The sequence below is a fragment of the Aquila chrysaetos genome, chromosome 9 (genome assembly GCF_900496995.4).
Source record: "Aquila chrysaetos chrysaetos chromosome 9, bAquChr1.4, whole genome shotgun sequence".
In the NCBI taxonomy this organism is placed as follows: Eukaryota; Metazoa; Chordata; class Aves; order Accipitriformes; family Accipitridae; genus Aquila; species Aquila chrysaetos.
The window spans coordinates 21574668-21590113 of NC_044012.1; the positions used below are offsets into that span (position 1 = coordinate 21574668).

A 15446-nucleotide genomic window follows, 5' to 3' on the forward strand; every position below is an offset into this window, starting at 1 on the left:
GTGCAGATGCAGGCAGGCGAGCGCTGCAGGCAGCGCTGCCTGCCCCCAGCTTCCTGGGTAAGTGGGTGCGTGCCAGCCCGCGCGGGGCTTATGCAGTTGTGGAGGGCATCTGCTCGTGCACAAACAATACAACGGGGCTGTGGCAAGTCCTCAAAAAGCAGGTTAAAATTTGTGCGTGAATGCAAAAGACAGCCAGAGGCAGCAGGCCAGGCGGCCCGAATTTTCCATTAACTTGCAAAGCACAGGGGGCTGAAATTCAAATGGGCTCTGGTGCTGCCCTCAAATTTTATTGCCTGCTGTCTTCGATCTTATCTGTAACTGCTTTTAAGAGCGCATGTGACACCAGGCTGCAGAGGTATAAAAGATGCCTGTCCCTCCCCCGTCCTCACCTGCTGGTGGCTGTAGGCTGAATACTGGGCGGCAGTGCGGCCTCAGCTTCTGTTTTATGTGACGTGGGGAAGGGTTTAAGTGGCTTATTAAATCAGGGATGGGATTTGGGGGAGTTTTGAACCCTGGGTGCTCAGCAGTTCCCCCTCCCTGGGGTTGGGAGGGGAGTGGGGCTGTAGGACTGTGGGGTGTCTCTGCTGCATGGCACCGGAGAGCTGCCAGCTCCCAGCCCTGGGCAATCATGGAGGAACTGTGGCTGCCACCACTCCGTGTCCCCTGGCCTCTCCATCCCCCTTCCCAGCCCCCTGGCATCCAAGTCCCACCAGGGACATCCCTTCCATCCCTCGATGTCACACTCCCCCCCCCCTTTCCCCTGGTTTCACCATGAGATAAAGGGGCCATTTCCCTCCCTGTGTCTGGCACAGCTCAGTGCCCCAGGCAGCAACTCGGATGATTTACAGGATCTGCCAGGTCTGGGGCAGTATCCCAGGGAAGGTGAGGGTGCGTGGGAGTCTTGCTCCCATTTTCCATAATAAATCCCGGTGGGAACTGAATGTTCCTGGGTTGGGGCCGGAGGCAAACTCGGCGCTGCATTTCTCTGCCGATCTGTCCTTAGGACTTAATCTCAAATCCGTTATCGCCACCCCCATCAAGCGCTGGGAGGCAGCGATACCGATTACGATGGTTTTGATATCCCTTCCAGTTATTTTTTTCCCCCGACCAGCTCAGGGTGGTTCAAGCCGATTCCTTTCCCCCATTAGCAATGGTGGTGGGTGGGTGCCGGTTGCCTCGCTCCGGTTTTGCCGGGTATAAAGCAGGCGAGCCCCTCTCCACCCCGTCCCTCGGCCGGCAGGCACCTGGGCAGAGGCGATGGCTGAACTGCCCATCCCGGAGCTGCCCACTGCCCTGGCCCGCTGCAGCGGCCGCTTCACCATCAGCACCCTCCTGGGCATGGAGGAGGGTGGCCGGGGTCCCTACGCACCCACCGAGGGGACCGGCTGCGACAGCGCCCAGCCCACCCACCTGTCTGGCAGCACCCTCTGCACCAGGACCTTCGGCTACAACACAGTGGACGTGGTGCCCGCCTACGAGCACTATGCCAACAGCAAGGGGGTGGGCGATGCCGGCAAGGGCAGGCCCTCGCTGGCGGACCTGCACTCCATCCTCAAGGTAAGGTGGGGTTCGGCTGTGCCACTGGCGTCTCCGGCATCCCCTGGCCGTGCCACTGGTCCCTGCGCTGCGTCTGTGGCGTGGCACTTTGTCTCCTGCTTCTTGGTGCCGTAACTGGTGCCGTGCTGATGTGCACATCCGCGGGAAGGTCCCAAGAAGCCAGAGTGATAACCCAGCTGTTTCCAGCTGTGCGCTCAGTCAGAGCTCTCCCCTTGCCTGCGCGCACGCACCCCCCCCCCCCGGGGATGGCTGGCTGCCTTCAGCCCTGTCTGCCCTCACCTGCCTTCCCCTTGTCCCCGCAGCCTGACCCGGGCCGCCTCCGTGTGCCGGTGTCCGACCCGCAGCGGAGCAATGGCCTGCCGGAGGCCGGGCCGGAGGAGGCAGCGGGGGAGCCGGGAAGAGCCCCCGTGCCGGAGCCCGTCCGCTTCGGATGGGTGAAGGGCGTGATGGTGAGTGCGACTTGTCCCACGGGGAGCATCCTCCTGCCTTCCCCCCTGCCCCTGAGCATTTGCCCCTCATCATTGCATTTTTCCTAATATATATATATTTTTTTTTTTACAAGTGTCTGTGCTCTGAATAATTCCCAGTCCTCCTTGGCGGGTTGGTTTTAGCTCGGAGGGGCAGGAAAGCCGGCGTGCCCCCGGCTGTCCCCAGGTGCCCACACGCTAAGGGCAGGTCCCCCTCTCTGTCCCCCCAGATTCGCTGCATGCTGAACATCTGGGGAGTCATCCTCTACCTGCGCTTGCCCTGGATCACCGCCCAGGCGGGAATTGGTGGGTGCCATGGCACATTGTGGGCAGGCAGGATGGCAACACCAGTGGCCCAAAACACCTGGGGAGGGGGGATGCTGGCAGCATTGAGCGTGGGGTGATGTGGGGGGGATGTCTATGGGGCTGAGGGGGGATGCAGGAATGAAGCGGTGCCGTCTCCCCGCAGCCCTGACGTGGCTCATCATCCTGATGTCCGTGACGGTGACCACCATCACTGGCTTGTCCATCTCCGCCATATCCACCAACGGCAAAGTCAAGTCAGGTAGCATGTGCCCCCGGCCACCCCGGGGGGTCTTCACCCTGGGGCTGCCCTGTGGACGTGAACCCCCGGCACGGGCTGTGAGGTGCAGGGGGGCCCCTGAAAACTTGTGGGGAAGGCAGCTAACCCCACGGGGTGTTCCCACCTCCTCAGGGGGCACCTACTTCCTCATCTCGCGGAGCCTCGGGCCAGAGCTGGGCGGCTCCATTGGGCTGATCTTTGCCTTCGCAAACGCGGTGGCCGTAGCCATGCACACGGTGGGCTTCGCCGAAACTGTCCGGGACCTGCTGCAGGTAAGAAAGCAGCTCTGTGTCCTCCGGGTCCCGTCCCCTCTATCTCCTCCATCCCCACCTCCTCCCCGCACAAGCTAAGCTGCATTAATTATCAACATTTGTGTTAATGTCGGGCCATGGATAATCAACCACTAGCTGCTAAAACTCGTGGCAACCCTGGTGGTTTGGTAAGGGAAAGGGTTATTTCCGTGTCGCGGATGGTTCCCCCTCCTCAGGAGCACAACTCCCTCATCGTGGACCCCACCAATGACATCCGCATCATTGGGGTTGTCACCGTGACAGTGCTGCTGGGCATCTCCCTGGCCGGCATGGAGTGGGAGGCCAAGGTAACGCTCGCTTCTTCCACTCACCTTATTCCCTTGGGCCGGTAAGAGCCATGCCCGCTGCCCACCGGGCATCCGAGGAGCGGAGGATGCCCGTAGCTCTCCGAAAACAGGCCAGGGTTTCTCCTAATGAGTTCTTCACCTTCTCGGCGCCCAAACCCTGATCCCTCAGCTAGTTCTTTCTGGTCTGGCAGGCACAGATACTGTTTTTCCTGGTCATCTTGGTTTCCTTCATAAATTACCTGGTGGGGACAGTGATCCCAGCCACTGCCGAGAAGCAAGCGAAGGGCTTCTTCAGCTACCGAGGTGGGTCCATGACGGGTTGGGGTTACGCTCAACAGGTCCAAGCGCATAGCTGGAGCCCCGCTCTTTGCTGCTGTTGGGGGAGAAGTTTGCTATGGGAAAGTGCTCCTTGCTGAGAGATGTCATTAAAAGCATGGTGTCTTCCTCCCGTGGGTTACCTACCATCAGCGGTGTGCCTCCATCCAGCACTGAGATGCTTCAGCCAGGAGAAAGGCAGTTGGGAGGCCCCAAATGCTTCTCCTCTGCTTCCTCCCCAGCCGACATCTTTGCTCAGAACTTCGTGCCCAACTGGCGTGGACCCGAGGGCTCATTCTTTGGCTTGTTTTCCATTTTCTTCCCATCTGCAACCGGCATCTTGGCTGGGGCCAACATTTCAGGTGACCTGAAGGTGAGTTTTGACTGTTGCTGACTGAGCTGGTGTTTCTCAAGGCTCAAGCCCCGTTTTCCCTGGGGCTTTGGTTTTGATCCAACTTTTAGACACTGTTTTATTTCTTCTGGAAACTTTGGGGAAGGCTCAGCCAGGAGATGCTCTGCGGCTTTGTGTTGCAATTAATTAAAATTCCTCTTGTATAGCCGCCACAATTAAAATGCCGTTTTAGCGGTGCTGCTGGAAAGCTGTCTTACATCTCTCTGCGACTCCCTTGGGCAGGATCCTGCTGTGGCCATCCCCAAGGGCACTTTGATGGCCATCTTCTGGACCACCGTGTCTTACCTGGTGCTTTCTGCTACGATTGGTAAGCGGCGTGTCCTCGGGTGAGCTGGGTAGGACTTCCCTGCCAAAACGGGTGGCCTGGGAGGATGCAGGTGGTGGGAGCCAGGAGCAAGCCGTGGACACCAGCAGTGATACCCCAGGGCGAGTGCCGCAGGTGCCAGACCTCATTCCTGCCCCCAATGGGGGGGCAAAGTCCTTCTGGGTGGGCAACGCAGCTCATGGCATTGCTCATAGACATCGTGCAGTGGGGCAGTCCCACGGCAGGGATTTGGGGGATGTCGCAGACAAAGGGACTTGGGGGTGGGTTGCGTGAAACCGCAGAGAGATGCCAGCCCCGCTCCAGCCGTGCCACAGGGCTGTGGGGATGGCATGTGCGCAGAAGGCGAGCGGGCACTGAGTCGGTGCTGCGTGCCCTCCCCAGGTGCCTGCGTGGTCCGGGACGCCTCGGGCAGCCTGAACGACAGCGTCGCAGTGGGCTCACCGGGCTGCGAGGGACTGGCCTGCAGCTTCGGCTGGAACTTCACTGCCTGCGCCCAGCGGCAGAGCTGCCGATACGGGCTCAGCAACTACTACCAGGTGCTGCTCGGGGCCATTGCCCGCCCCGGTCCCTGCTCCTGGCCGGGTTTGTGCTGCAAGGCATGGGTTTCCTGGGGCAGCCCCATGCCCAGCATCCCCCCAGCGTCCGGGGAGGCACCCATGCCGTTAAAGCACCCATGTGATGGGGATGCACCAGGAAGCGCGTCTTCCTCGGGCTTTTGGACGTGGCTGGGCTTCGCAGCCTGGATAATGTTGATGGAAAAACACTGAGGGCAGCAGGATGGGGCCCGGGGGCTGGAAATCCCTTAGGGCCGGGGTGGAGCTTGATGCGCTGGGGGTGCCGGGGTTCCTGACTGCCTGGTTTTCGGGCAGAGCATGAGCATGGTGTCTGGATTCGGCCCCCTCATCACAGCAGGGATCTTTGGCGCTACTCTCTCCTCAGCGCTGGCCTGCCTCGTCTCAGCCCCCAAAGTCTTCCAGGTGAGAAGGTGGTGCGTCCACGGCCCCCAGCTCCCGTCCCCGAGCCCGGCAGCGGGAGCAGGCGATGCTCCTGGGTGCGCACTCAGCACTGCGGGGCTTTGCGGCCATGAGCAGCTCCGGAATGAGGAGGATGCTGCCATCGGTGAAGGCAGGAGGCCAGTTCAGCCCTTGCTCTCACGGGTGCAAGAGCCACCACAGCACTGCCATTCCACGTCCCCAGTGAAGCCCACTGTCCCCAACTCGTCTCTCCCCACAGTGTCTCTGCAAGGACCAGCTCTACCCTCTTATAGGCTTCTTTGGGAAGGGCTATGGGAGGAACAGCGAGCCCATCCGTGGCTACATGCTCACCTATATCATCGCCGTCGGCTTCATCCTCATCGGTAGGTGCTTGCCACCCTGGCGCCCTCCTAGTGCCTGCCACCAGCCAGGTGGCTCGGTCCCCGCTGCCGACAGCTCACTCTCCTCCTCCTCCTCCTCTCCGCAGCTGAGCTCAACGCCATTGCCCCCATCATCTCCAACTTCTTCCTCTGCTCCTACGCCCTCATCAACTTCAGCTGCTTTCACGCCTCCTTCACCAACTCTCCAGGTGGGCTGTGCTGCGCTGTGCCGTGCCGTGCAGCAGGCAGCTCCCCGTCTGGCTCCCCGTCCCGGCAGCGGCCGCTGTGTGTGTTTGTGTGCAGGCTGGCGACCCTCCTTTCGGTATTACAGCAAGTGGGCTGCGCTCTTTGGAGCCGCTGTCTCAGTGGTGATCATGTTCTTGCTGACATGGTGGGCGGCCCTCATTGCTTTCGGCATTGTCATCTTCCTCCTGGGATATGTCCTCTACAAAAAGCCAGGTGTGTGGCGGTAACCTGGCCCCGGTGATGCCCCAGGAGGTGTCTGGCCCCGTTGCTAATCCATCTTCCCCATGTAGATGTCAACTGGGGTTCCTCCATGCAAGCCAGCTCATACAACATGGCCCTGAACTACTCGGTGGGGCTGAGCGAAGTGGACGAGCACATCAAGAACTACAGGCAAGGGCGGCTCGGCACGGTGCGGGCCACAGAGGGAGGGGGATGCAGAGCCAACTGCTGCCACCAGCAAACTCAGGATGGCTTCATGCCCATGGCCATGTCCTCACCACCAACCTCAGGAACTGGGAGCCCCATCAAAATGTGGCTGTCTCCAAAATCCGAAGTCTTTGCTGTGTGGGCAGAGGTGGAAAGCAGGGCAAACCTTGCCTTCCCCATGCCAGGCAGATGCAGATGTGTTGGTCTCATCTGATATAAAAAGACCAAAGAGTGAGGCTGGACCCTCAGCCGCATGATTTCGTCTCATCCTAAAGATGGTCCCTATAGTTGCCTCTGGCCAGGCATGGGAGAAGAGACACGGTCCAGAGAGGCTCAGTGCCCCCAAAGTACCAGCCTGTGCCCTCTCTTCTCTCCCTACCTGCAGACCGCAGTGCCTGGTGCTGACTGGCCCTCCCAATTTCCGCCCAGCCCTGGTGGACTTTGTGGGGACCTTCACCAAGAACCTCAGCCTGATGCTCTGTGGCAACGTGCTGATCGTGAGTCACCTACAAAAGCCGGCTGGTTCCTTGTCCTGGGGGCTCCAGCCACCCATGGGCAGTGGGCTGGGAAATCCAGATGTGTCCTGGTGGACTCACGGGGTGGGGATTGAAATGTGCCCATTTATGTGCCACCAGATGATGAAATGTTTTGTCTGGAAGGCTCTCCAGCTTGTTAAGCAATATTTATGAAGAACCAGGATGTCCCTGTGGGCTAATAGCTTCCCCTTGTCAATTAATTGCCAAAGCAAAGATGCAGTAGGACGAGGTGGTTGCTCAGCCCTGGGTGGTCCTGCAGCCCTGAAGCCTCAAGAGCAACTGGGGACATGTGGTGCAGCAAATGCCAGCTCACCCACAGCCATGGGACTGCTGGCATCGTGTGTGTTGGCTGTTGACTCCCAAAATTCACTGGTTTTCTTGCTGTGATTGCAACCTCCCACGTGTGCAGTGGTTACATCCAGGTCTTGCCAATGATTTGGGAAGAGAGGAGCTGGAGGTCCTTGGTGGCAAGACCACCAGCTGGAAGGGGCTGCCTGTGCCTGAGCCCCTGCCCCTGCTCCCCTCAGGGACCGCGGAAGCAGAAGATGCCGGAGTCCCGGCTGACAGCAGATGGCCACACCAAGTGGCTTATGAAGAGGAAGATCAAGGCTTTCTACACGGATGTGGTGGCTGAGGATCTGAGAAGTGGCGTCCAAATGCTCATCCAGGTAGAGCAATCCTTGGCCATTGACCAGCAGGATCCCTCCTCTTCCATCATGGCTCAGGGGGCTCTGACCCCCCTCCCCGACCTCCAGGCGCATCCCCCTTTGCATCACTCTCCGGTGGACTGACACCATCTGTGTCTGTCTGTCCCTGCAGAGGGGTCTCATGGGGACATCTATCCGTAGGCTGCCGGCCTCGGGAAGATGAGACCCAACATCCTGGTGCTGGGCTACAAGAGGAACTGGCAGACAGCGTCCCCACAGAGCCTGGAGGACTACGTGGGCATCCTGCAGTACGGCCATGCTGGCTCCTCTGCCCCTCGGGGATGCCAGCACCCGGCAGTGACCCCGCAGTTGGGTGCGGGGACACTGTGGCCACGTGCGCAGGGTCCAGCCGGGCTGGCAGTGGTGCCCAACACGAGCTGGACACCGTTAACTGCCTTCTCCTCCCTCCTTCCAGCGATGCCTTCGATTTCAAGTACGGCATGTGCTTAATGAGAATGAAGGAAGGGCTGAATGTTTCCCGAGTGATGCAGGCTCATGGTAAGCGGTTTTGGGCAGCTGAAGATGCTCAGAGATGTGCTGGAGCTGTAGGACATACCAGCTGGCACCGTGTCCCCAGGTGAAGGTCACAGTCCTGGGGGGACACCATTCCTGGGCTGGGACCGAAGGGGATGCGGACAGCAGGGCACTGCCCAGCTGCCCGTGCTCTTCCCCTCCCTCCCCAGTTAACCCCACGTTCGAGGCAGCGGAGCACCCCGAGGAGAATGGCACTGGTGGCAGAGCAGCCCCAGGCACAGGTTGGTCCTGTCTTCGGGCCGCCCGGAGCATTCCCAGCTCCGAGGATTATTTTCGGGGAGCCAGGTTTACAGGCAGGGTTGTGGGTTTCAAGCAGCAATGGGGAGCAGGGCTGCAGGACCAGGAGGAAGCGGTGCCTTTAATCCGTGGCCAGCAGTACCCCGCATCGACACCTGGACCCTCTTGCCCCAGCAGTGGACCCCACCACCTTGGCCGGCGAGCAGCAGGCAAGCACCATCTTCCAGAGCGAGCAGGGCAAGAAGACCATCGACATTTATTGGCTCTTCGATGATGGAGGTAACCCTCACCTTTGGCTGCAGCTCTTCACCGTCCATCTGTCCAGCTAATGTGAACCCAGGACCTCCATCACGGTGCCCAGGAGGGCTCTGTCCTTGCCGAATGGTGCCAGGGCATCCCTGGCATCTGGCGTCAAGAAAGCACTGGTGAGCCCACGGGGTTGCCGCCGCCACGTCTCCCATCTTGTGTTTTGGGGACAGGTCTCACGCTGCTCATCCCCTACCTCCTGGGGCGCAAGAAGCGGTGGGGAAAGTGCAAAATCCGGGTGTTTGTCGGCGGGCAGATCAACAGGATGGATGAGGAGAGGAAGGCGTAAGTGCTGGCGGCCGCTCACACCCCCGCAGCCCCTCTTAGCCACGTGGCCACCGCTGCTCTCCCCATGGGTGGGTGGCAGGAGCTGCTTCCCTGCCCCGAGCCCCCCAGACTTTGCCATAATGGGATCTGTGGGCTCTGACCTGGCTGCTTTGCCTCGCTCCCCCAAAAATCAATGGGATTTTGGAGTGGGGAAAAAAACAAGTGCAAACTGAGGACGGCGGCGGGGGTTTCTGCCAGGGCAGGTCCCTGCCGGGGCGGCCGTGCAGTTTTTGGAAAAAATGTGTCCATTTACCTCTGGTAGGATCGTCTCTCTGCTGAGCAAGTTCCGCCTTGGCTTCCACGAGGTCCACATCCTCCCTGACATCAACCAGAAACCCCGGCCAGAGCAGTAACCACCCCTGTCCCCTTCCCCCCCCCTCCCCAAGCACCCCCAAACCCACCCGGACCCCCTTCCCCAGCACCGTCTGCTTGTCTTGCAGCGTCAAGAGGTTCGACGACCTGATCGCTCCCTTCAGGCTAAACGACGGCTTCAAAGATGAGGCCACGGTGAACGAGATGAGGCAGGACTGTCCCTGGAAGATTTCTGACGAGGAGGTTGACAAAAACAGAGCCAAGGTAGCACCAGTGCCAGGGGGGGTCTCCTGCTTTTGAGACAAAATTCAGTCTTTTTGGAAACAATTATTTTGCATTTGTCAACCCTCTTTGCTCCACAGTCGCTCCGACAAGTGAGGCTGAATGAGATTTTGCTGGATTACTCTCGGGATGCGGCGCTCATTGCCATGTAGGTGCCAGCAATGCCCTCACGCCCGTTTCTTGCCCCATGGAAACAGTCCCTCTGAATGTTCACTCCCCCCAGCACGGGGGGATCCTGGGACGGTGCCACACCGCAGTGAAAAGCCCTTGGAAGGCACCAAGGGGTCCAGTCCAAGTCTTAATGGGGGGGCAGGGAGGAGGACGTGGTGTTGCCCCTTTTTAGGGAAATTACCTGCAAATTAGCACTGGATTGAGAGAAGGGTTAAGGATGGAGCTTGGCTCACCTGGCCCCTTGCTGCCGCTGCAGCACACTGCCCATCGGCAGGAAGGGTCGCTGCCCCAGCTCCCTCTACATGGCCTGGCTCGAGACCCTCTCGCAGGACCTGAGACCCCCCGTCATCCTCACCCGAGGAAACCAAGAGAACGTGCTGACCTTTTACTGCCAATAAAACCTCCTGGATCCCTGCCGACTCAGGATGTGAATTTTTCAGGCCAGTTTTGATCTCAGAGCGTGCTCGCTTGAGGGCTCTGGGGGAGCAGTGAAGGCAGGTGGTCACCAGCTCTCGGGAAATGTCCACCACACACAGCTGCCACCCTCTTACAAAGACTTGTTTTGCTGATCTCGGTCTTTATAGGTTGTATATAGATACAAAATAACGCAGGCCCCGAAGTGCAGGCATCACTCCAGCCCCGGGCTTAGCCATAGCCATGCAGGTGAGGTGTGGGGTCCCATCCTGAGAGCAGCAAGGGGACAGTGGGACCCTCGCGCCTGGTCCCCCAGCAGAGCCCAAGCAGTGTGCAGGGACTGACCCATGGCCCTGGCAAAGCCACCGTCCCAGGGTGAGAACTGCCCCAGGGGGACAGGAGCGGGTCAGCATCAAGCCCAGGGGCTGCGGGGACCCTGTATGGCTGCTCGGGGACGGGGACTCCCAGCCGCAAAATAGGCTGAGTCCGTCCCCAACAGCCAAGCAGCAGCGAGATGTCATCTCGGGCTCCGGTGCCTGGCTGCAGGCATGGGTCCAGCTCCGAACGGAGACAAAATTAACCACCAGAACCAGAACATCTCCTGGTCCAGGTGGCCCTGGGCAAGAGAAACCTGACCTGTACGAGGCAGGAGCAAGGCTCATTTCCAAAAGCAGAACCCAGGCCCTCTTGTCGTGCTGCAGGAGGAACACACAACTTCATTCATCTCGATCGTTACAGAATTTACTGATAATCACCACCAGGATTAGAAGTGTCAGTAGAAAAATAAAATTTACAGAGTTTTCTATCATACAAAGATTTGTTCACGACAGCCGCGGTCGCTAGCGAGATAGATAGGAAGTCGGGCGGTATCTAAATCAGCCCAGCACAGAGGATGTTCGCACACAGAAAGCAGTGCCACGAGTCTCAGCTCAAGCAGGGACATTTCTCCAGGGCAGGCAGCTTCTCTGCAAGGTGTTTCCTTGACTGACACTCCTGGATGGCCTCCCCAGCCACGGGTTCACAGCACTGCCCAGCCCGGGACACCTCAGCATTTACATTTTTGCAAGCTCTTTGCAGCTTTTGGCAAGTTTGGCTGAGCCAAGTCTACCGATGCTCACTGAAAACTGAAAGGATTCCTCTGCTCGCCTCACTCAGGATAAGGAACACAAAGGGAAGACCAAACCGATGCAGTGAGAGGGAAGGAAACTTCTGGCAGTGACCAGTCTGGTGCATCGACTCAAGACTACTCCTCCTTCCCATTTGGATCCGGTTTTACCGGAGAGGGAGGTCGGGAAGGCAGCCAGGGGAGCGGAGGATGCTCTGCGAGTACAAAGGCAACACAAAGAACTTGTCCCCAGTGCTAATACCTGTCAAGACAAGTCAGCAGCTGATTGCTCACCTTTTATGCAAGAACTCCCTGAAAATTTTACAGCACCTGGGCACAGAAGCATCACTGGCTTCAACAACTCAACTTCCAAACAGTGGCCAAGCTGCCAACTCTTCAAGTAAAGCAGACCCCCCACCTCAAAACAGACTTTGGGAGATCACAATGGGTAGAAAACAGGATGTTTTCAGTTCGCCCAGCACCAAGTGATTTTATTGAGCAATTTTTTTTCATTTGTTCTGAGCTCTTAACAGCCCGGATTTGTGTCCTGCATGCCCCAGCCCCATTACTGCAGAGGAATCATCCTCGTGCTGTAGCATGTAGCACACTGATAAAGTGCTTTCCCAGCTGCAATCAGCTTAGTCCTTGCTACTGAGGGATGACTGGGGCAGGGGGAAAGGGGAGCACAGCAGGGCCCAGGACACTGGTTTCTAGCGTCACCTGAAAGGTAAGGCCAGACCTTCCCAGTCTAAGTCCCATGAGAGACTTTTAATCCATCCAGGAAAATGCAGGATAATTCACGTGAATTAAACCAGGCACTCCGGACACGTGCTGTGTATGCAGCCATTTGAAATAAGAAGTGGGAAGCGGGAAAGACATCTAGAGAGATCATTATTCCTGCTTCTTCACTGGGGGCAGAAGCGAAGAGGGAAGGAGCAGCCCAACCTTCCCCCAGGGAATGCCGCGGTAGAAGACTGGCTCTCTATAAGCAGCACAGCACACGGGGCACTCCGAAGATCCAGGGTTTAGTATGTTACACCGCTTGGACCTCACCCACCTAAGAAGAAGGATTCACATTAAAGTCTTTCCTAAAATGCACAGCTTTATTCCCCGAATTAACATGGGCTAAAATTTAGAGTAATGTCTGTAAGTAGCTCCTGTAAAACACCTCTCGCCATCAGCTGTCAACAGACCACTCTGGAGTAGTTAGTACATAGAGAGAAATTCATTTTCATGATCAACTCAGTGCCCTGTTGAGGGTTGTTTCAGCACAGAGGACACGGGGTTCATGGCGGATAACTGGCCTTACAAAATGTTGCAGGTACAAAAGGCGAGCTGGTTTGGAAACCAAACGAGTTCAGCAAAAACACAGATGGGATGTGTGTCCTGGGAGGCTGGACATAGGCAGTGCCTTCCCTCGGCAGCCCACACAAATGTCAGCTGGTAATAAACAAACAAGGACCTCAGCAAAGCCACAGGGCTGGCTACACTGCCCAGCCACATCCTTGGGATTCAACCTCAGCTTCCCCAAGAACCCCAAAAGACCAAGCCCCCAGAAGGCGCCCAGCTAGCTACCCGAGAGCCCCGGCCGTGTGGCATGCCTCCAGGCAAAAGGGCAGGTATGAGTTAGTTAAAAGTCACTTAAAACAAAACAAACTAAAACAATTCATTAGGAAAGACCATACTGCCTGCCGGTAAGGGTTGGTTCAGGGTTGTGTTCACATGGCTTGTCCCTGATGGAGATGGGCATCACCCAGGCTCCTCCCGGGACCTCACAGGCATCCCACCCACCGGCACACTGTGGGCTGGATGCCGAAAACATGGCGCGCTCCCCGCCTCTGCACCTGGCAAGCCCCAAGTCACGACAACCCAGCACGGGCTGTGCGGTTCTCACCAGCGCAGTCACCGAAGCAGCAGCATGCTGAATTTTATATAAGCTGGCCAGCGATGTTTACATATCAGTGAAGACACCCAATTCCGCCACGCCAATGTAAACATGATCAGCAAATAAAAGGAGAAGTTTAAAAATACGAGTCTCCTTCAGAGCCTGAGAAGCAACAACACACGCTCACACATGTGCCCTGGGATTTCTAGCACGGGCAGCAGGGCGTAGCACCCGTTCAGCTGTGCTTTGCCTCTTGGGCAGAAGGTACACAGTGCCAGAAGAGCTTCACCGTAATAAAATTCACAAAAATAGCGATCCTTTTTATGCCGATTATTTCCCCTGCTGCGGCATTCATAGTCACAGCTCTTGGCCGCAAATTTTCACTGTCATCTGTCTAAAATGATTTTTCCTTTTGCTGCTCCCAAATTCACTGTGACCAAGACATGGTACTAGGAAGTTGGGACTAGGAAGAAAACAAATTAAATTTCTCATTTAAAAAATTCACATTAAAAGAGCTTCAGGTTCACTGCAAACAAAGCAGCAAGAGGTCAAAGCATTAAGTGAGCTCTGAAGACTTCACATCACTCTATAGTACTGCTTCTACCCCAGAACAGCCAGTGTCACATCTTAGTTACGTCCTGTTGCTAGAATTCATCACTGGTAAAAGGTATGTGGGCCTCCTCCTCTGGAAGCCCTTTTCCTATCCTCCAGAGAACTAAAGTTTCACTTGGCACTTAATGTTACCAAAAAGTAACAAAATTCACAATTTTTAGCTTAATTTCCTGCCACGCTGGAGGCAGGAGCAGGCCCTCACGTATCCTTTAACCAGTGAAGAAAGCACACACCAAGGCACGCCTTGAGTTGTGCTCCCTTGTGGTTTGTTTCAGAGACGGCGCAGGAGGCAGCTTCTTTGCTCTTCCTTCGATCTGTGATCTCTAGCATCTGAAGAAGAGCTACAGAGTGGCTAAAATCCGTAGAAACGAAACCACCACCACGCAGAATGTCTGGCCCACTCCAAAAATGAGGGCTTCAAAGGGAATCATTTTTTTCCCCGCAGCTCTGTAAACTCCAGCAATGGCAGCACCTGTGGAGAAGGGAAAAAGCCAAAACATGAATGCGTGACAGTGCATGTGAGACACATGCTGTTGTACCACAGGGATGAAGGGGGAAGTCTCAGAGGATGTGAGACTGGGACAGAGAACACGGGGGTCTGTGAGAGAGGGCCCTGAACCCCTGTGCACCAGCTGGCAGAAATGGTTTACCGTGGCAAACCTCAGCCACTAACCTAGGCGTGCTGGTGGCAGCGTGTAAATTGCTGGTGAAACTCTGCTGAGGCCTCTAGAAGGTGTGGAGGTTGGGGCGGTTTTGGACATTCTCTCGTCACATGATCCTCTACACCACAGCCCACAAGCCGCAAATATTACCCAGTTCTGGGCACAGACACCAAACCCGTAAGTGGTTTTTCTCTGAGTGCACAGAAACCTGAAAGCCCACCTGGTTCTGCACCTGATGGGCATGTTTGGTACCCCTGACAAAGGGTTCGATAGGTGGGATAGTCCAACTCTTTCAAACGTGGGGCAAGGGGGGAAATATAGCCAAAACATTCATCTCCTCTCTACTCTGAGGAATGCCGCGGTTCGATGCGCTCCTGAAGGCAACCTCTGATCGCTATGGAGCCACCCGCTCGGTATTTTCGAGCCTCTACCATACTTGTTAGGATGCCGGCGGTAATGGGTCCCACGATGCCCATCAGCAGGAGGCTCACGGACATGAACCTGCCGTACTTGTGATGCCTGAGCGTGAAGAGCGCTAGCAAAGCTGCCGGGACGTGGAAGGAGAGGGAGGAGACGAGGGCCCACAGGAAGACGCCGTACCACATCTCTGTGGAGAGAAGGGCCGTCAGGCAGGCTCGGGGCCCCCAGGCCCCCAGCGAGGCCGGCGGAGGCGGCGGGACGGCCCCGCTCCGAGCAGGCCCCGCAGCGGAGGAGTGGTACCTGGGAAGGTGGAGAGCGGGCTGGAGTAGGTGGTGGTGCCGTTGCCCACGCGGGGCACCAGGCGGAGGCTGAGGATCTGCTGCAGAAGCCCCCCGCCGCCGCCGCCTCCCAGCTCACCGCCCTCCATCCCCTCACCGGCCCCGCCGCCGCCGCCGCCGCCATCGGCCGGCTCCTCTTCCGCCCGCCCCCTTCCGCCCGTCTCAGCCAATGGAAGGCGTCTCGCGGTGACAGGCAGGCCTTCCCGCCAACCGCCGCCCGCCAGGGAGCGTCGGGGCAGCCGGGCCCCGTCCCCACCCCCGCGCTGCCATGGGAACGGCTGTCGGCCGCAAAGAACGCCGGGAGCACCCTAGCAA

At 57.7% G+C, this 15446-nt stretch overlaps 2 protein-coding genes across 5 annotated transcripts; one reads left to right on the forward strand and one right to left on the reverse strand.

The window, feature by feature from the left end:
- Positions 1 to 1247: 1247 nt before the first annotated feature.
- On the forward strand, positions 1248 to 10093 carry SLC12A3 (solute carrier family 12 member 3). 3 transcript variants are annotated; one of them, XM_030025519.2, is made up of 26 exons: positions 1248 to 1557; positions 1860 to 2006; positions 2255 to 2330; positions 2494 to 2589; positions 2740 to 2879; positions 3095 to 3205; positions 3397 to 3508; positions 3763 to 3893; positions 4155 to 4239; positions 4639 to 4793; positions 5127 to 5234; positions 5491 to 5614; positions 5719 to 5820; positions 5915 to 6070; positions 6148 to 6247; positions 6669 to 6780; positions 7347 to 7487; positions 7668 to 7774; positions 7942 to 8024; positions 8210 to 8281; positions 8475 to 8576; positions 8777 to 8888; positions 9193 to 9279; positions 9371 to 9506; positions 9605 to 9672; positions 9952 to 10093. In XM_030025519.2, exons 1-26 carry the CDS (start codon positions 1258 to 1260, stop codon positions 10091 to 10093), a joined length of 3105 nt encoding a protein of 1034 aa, XP_029881379.1. In that variant the 5' UTR covers positions 1248 to 1257. The 3 variants fall into 3 exon arrangements, with proteins under 3 accessions (XP_029881379.1, XP_040982013.1, XP_040982014.1); XM_041126079.1 differs by lacking the exon at positions 1248 to 1557 and having other exon boundaries at positions 1922 to 2330; positions 7668 to 7834; positions 9350 to 9506; XM_041126080.1 differs by lacking the exons at positions 1248 to 1557; positions 2255 to 2330 and having other exon boundaries at positions 1963 to 2006; positions 7668 to 7834; positions 9350 to 9506.
- Positions 10094 to 12298: 2205 nt separating this feature from the next.
- TMEM170A (transmembrane protein 170A) lies at positions 12299 to 15273 on the reverse strand. 2 transcript variants are annotated; one of them, XM_030026286.2, is made up of 3 exons: positions 15094 to 15273; positions 14810 to 14980; positions 12299 to 14183 (listed from the first exon to the last, which is right to left on the reverse strand). In XM_030026286.2, exons 1-3 carry the CDS (start codon positions 15218 to 15220, stop codon positions 14053 to 14055), a joined length of 429 nt encoding a protein of 142 aa, XP_029882146.1. In that variant the 5' UTR covers positions 15221 to 15273; the 3' UTR covers positions 12299 to 14052. The 2 variants fall into 2 exon arrangements, with proteins under 2 accessions (XP_029882146.1, XP_029882148.1); XM_030026288.2 differs by having other exon boundaries at positions 14780 to 14980.
- Between the last annotated feature and the right edge of the window lie 173 nt (positions 15274 to 15446).

What these genes read in the sequence shown, in the direction of transcription:
- SLC12A3 (XM_030025519.2), top strand. Translation starts at nt 1,258, where the DNA reads ATGGCTGAACTGCCCATCCCGGAGCTGCCCACTGCCCTGGCCCGCTGC. An exon ending in GATGGGTGAAGGGCGTGATG is followed by an intron (nt 2,007 to 2,254) that starts GTGAGTGCGACT and finishes CTGTCCCCCCAG; the next exon opens with ATTCGCTGCATGCTGAACAT. An exon ending in ACATTTCAGGTGACCTGAAG is followed by an intron (nt 3,894 to 4,154) that starts GTGAGTTTTGAC and finishes TCCCTTGGGCAG; the next exon opens with GATCCTGCTGTGGCCATCCC.
- TMEM170A (XM_030026288.2), bottom strand. Translation starts at nt 15,220, where the DNA reads ATGGAGGGCGGTGAGCTGGGAGGCGGCGGCGGCGGGGGGCTTCTGCAG. An exon ending in CCCGCTCTCCACCTTCCCAG is followed by an intron (nt 14,981 to 15,093) that starts GTACCACTCCTC and finishes TTCTCTCCACAG; the next exon opens with AGATGTGGTACGGCGTCTTC. An exon ending in GGCTCGAAAATACCGAGCGG is followed by an intron (nt 14,184 to 14,779) that starts GTGGCTCCATAG and finishes CCTTCTCCACAG; the next exon opens with GTGCTGCCATTGCTGGAGTT.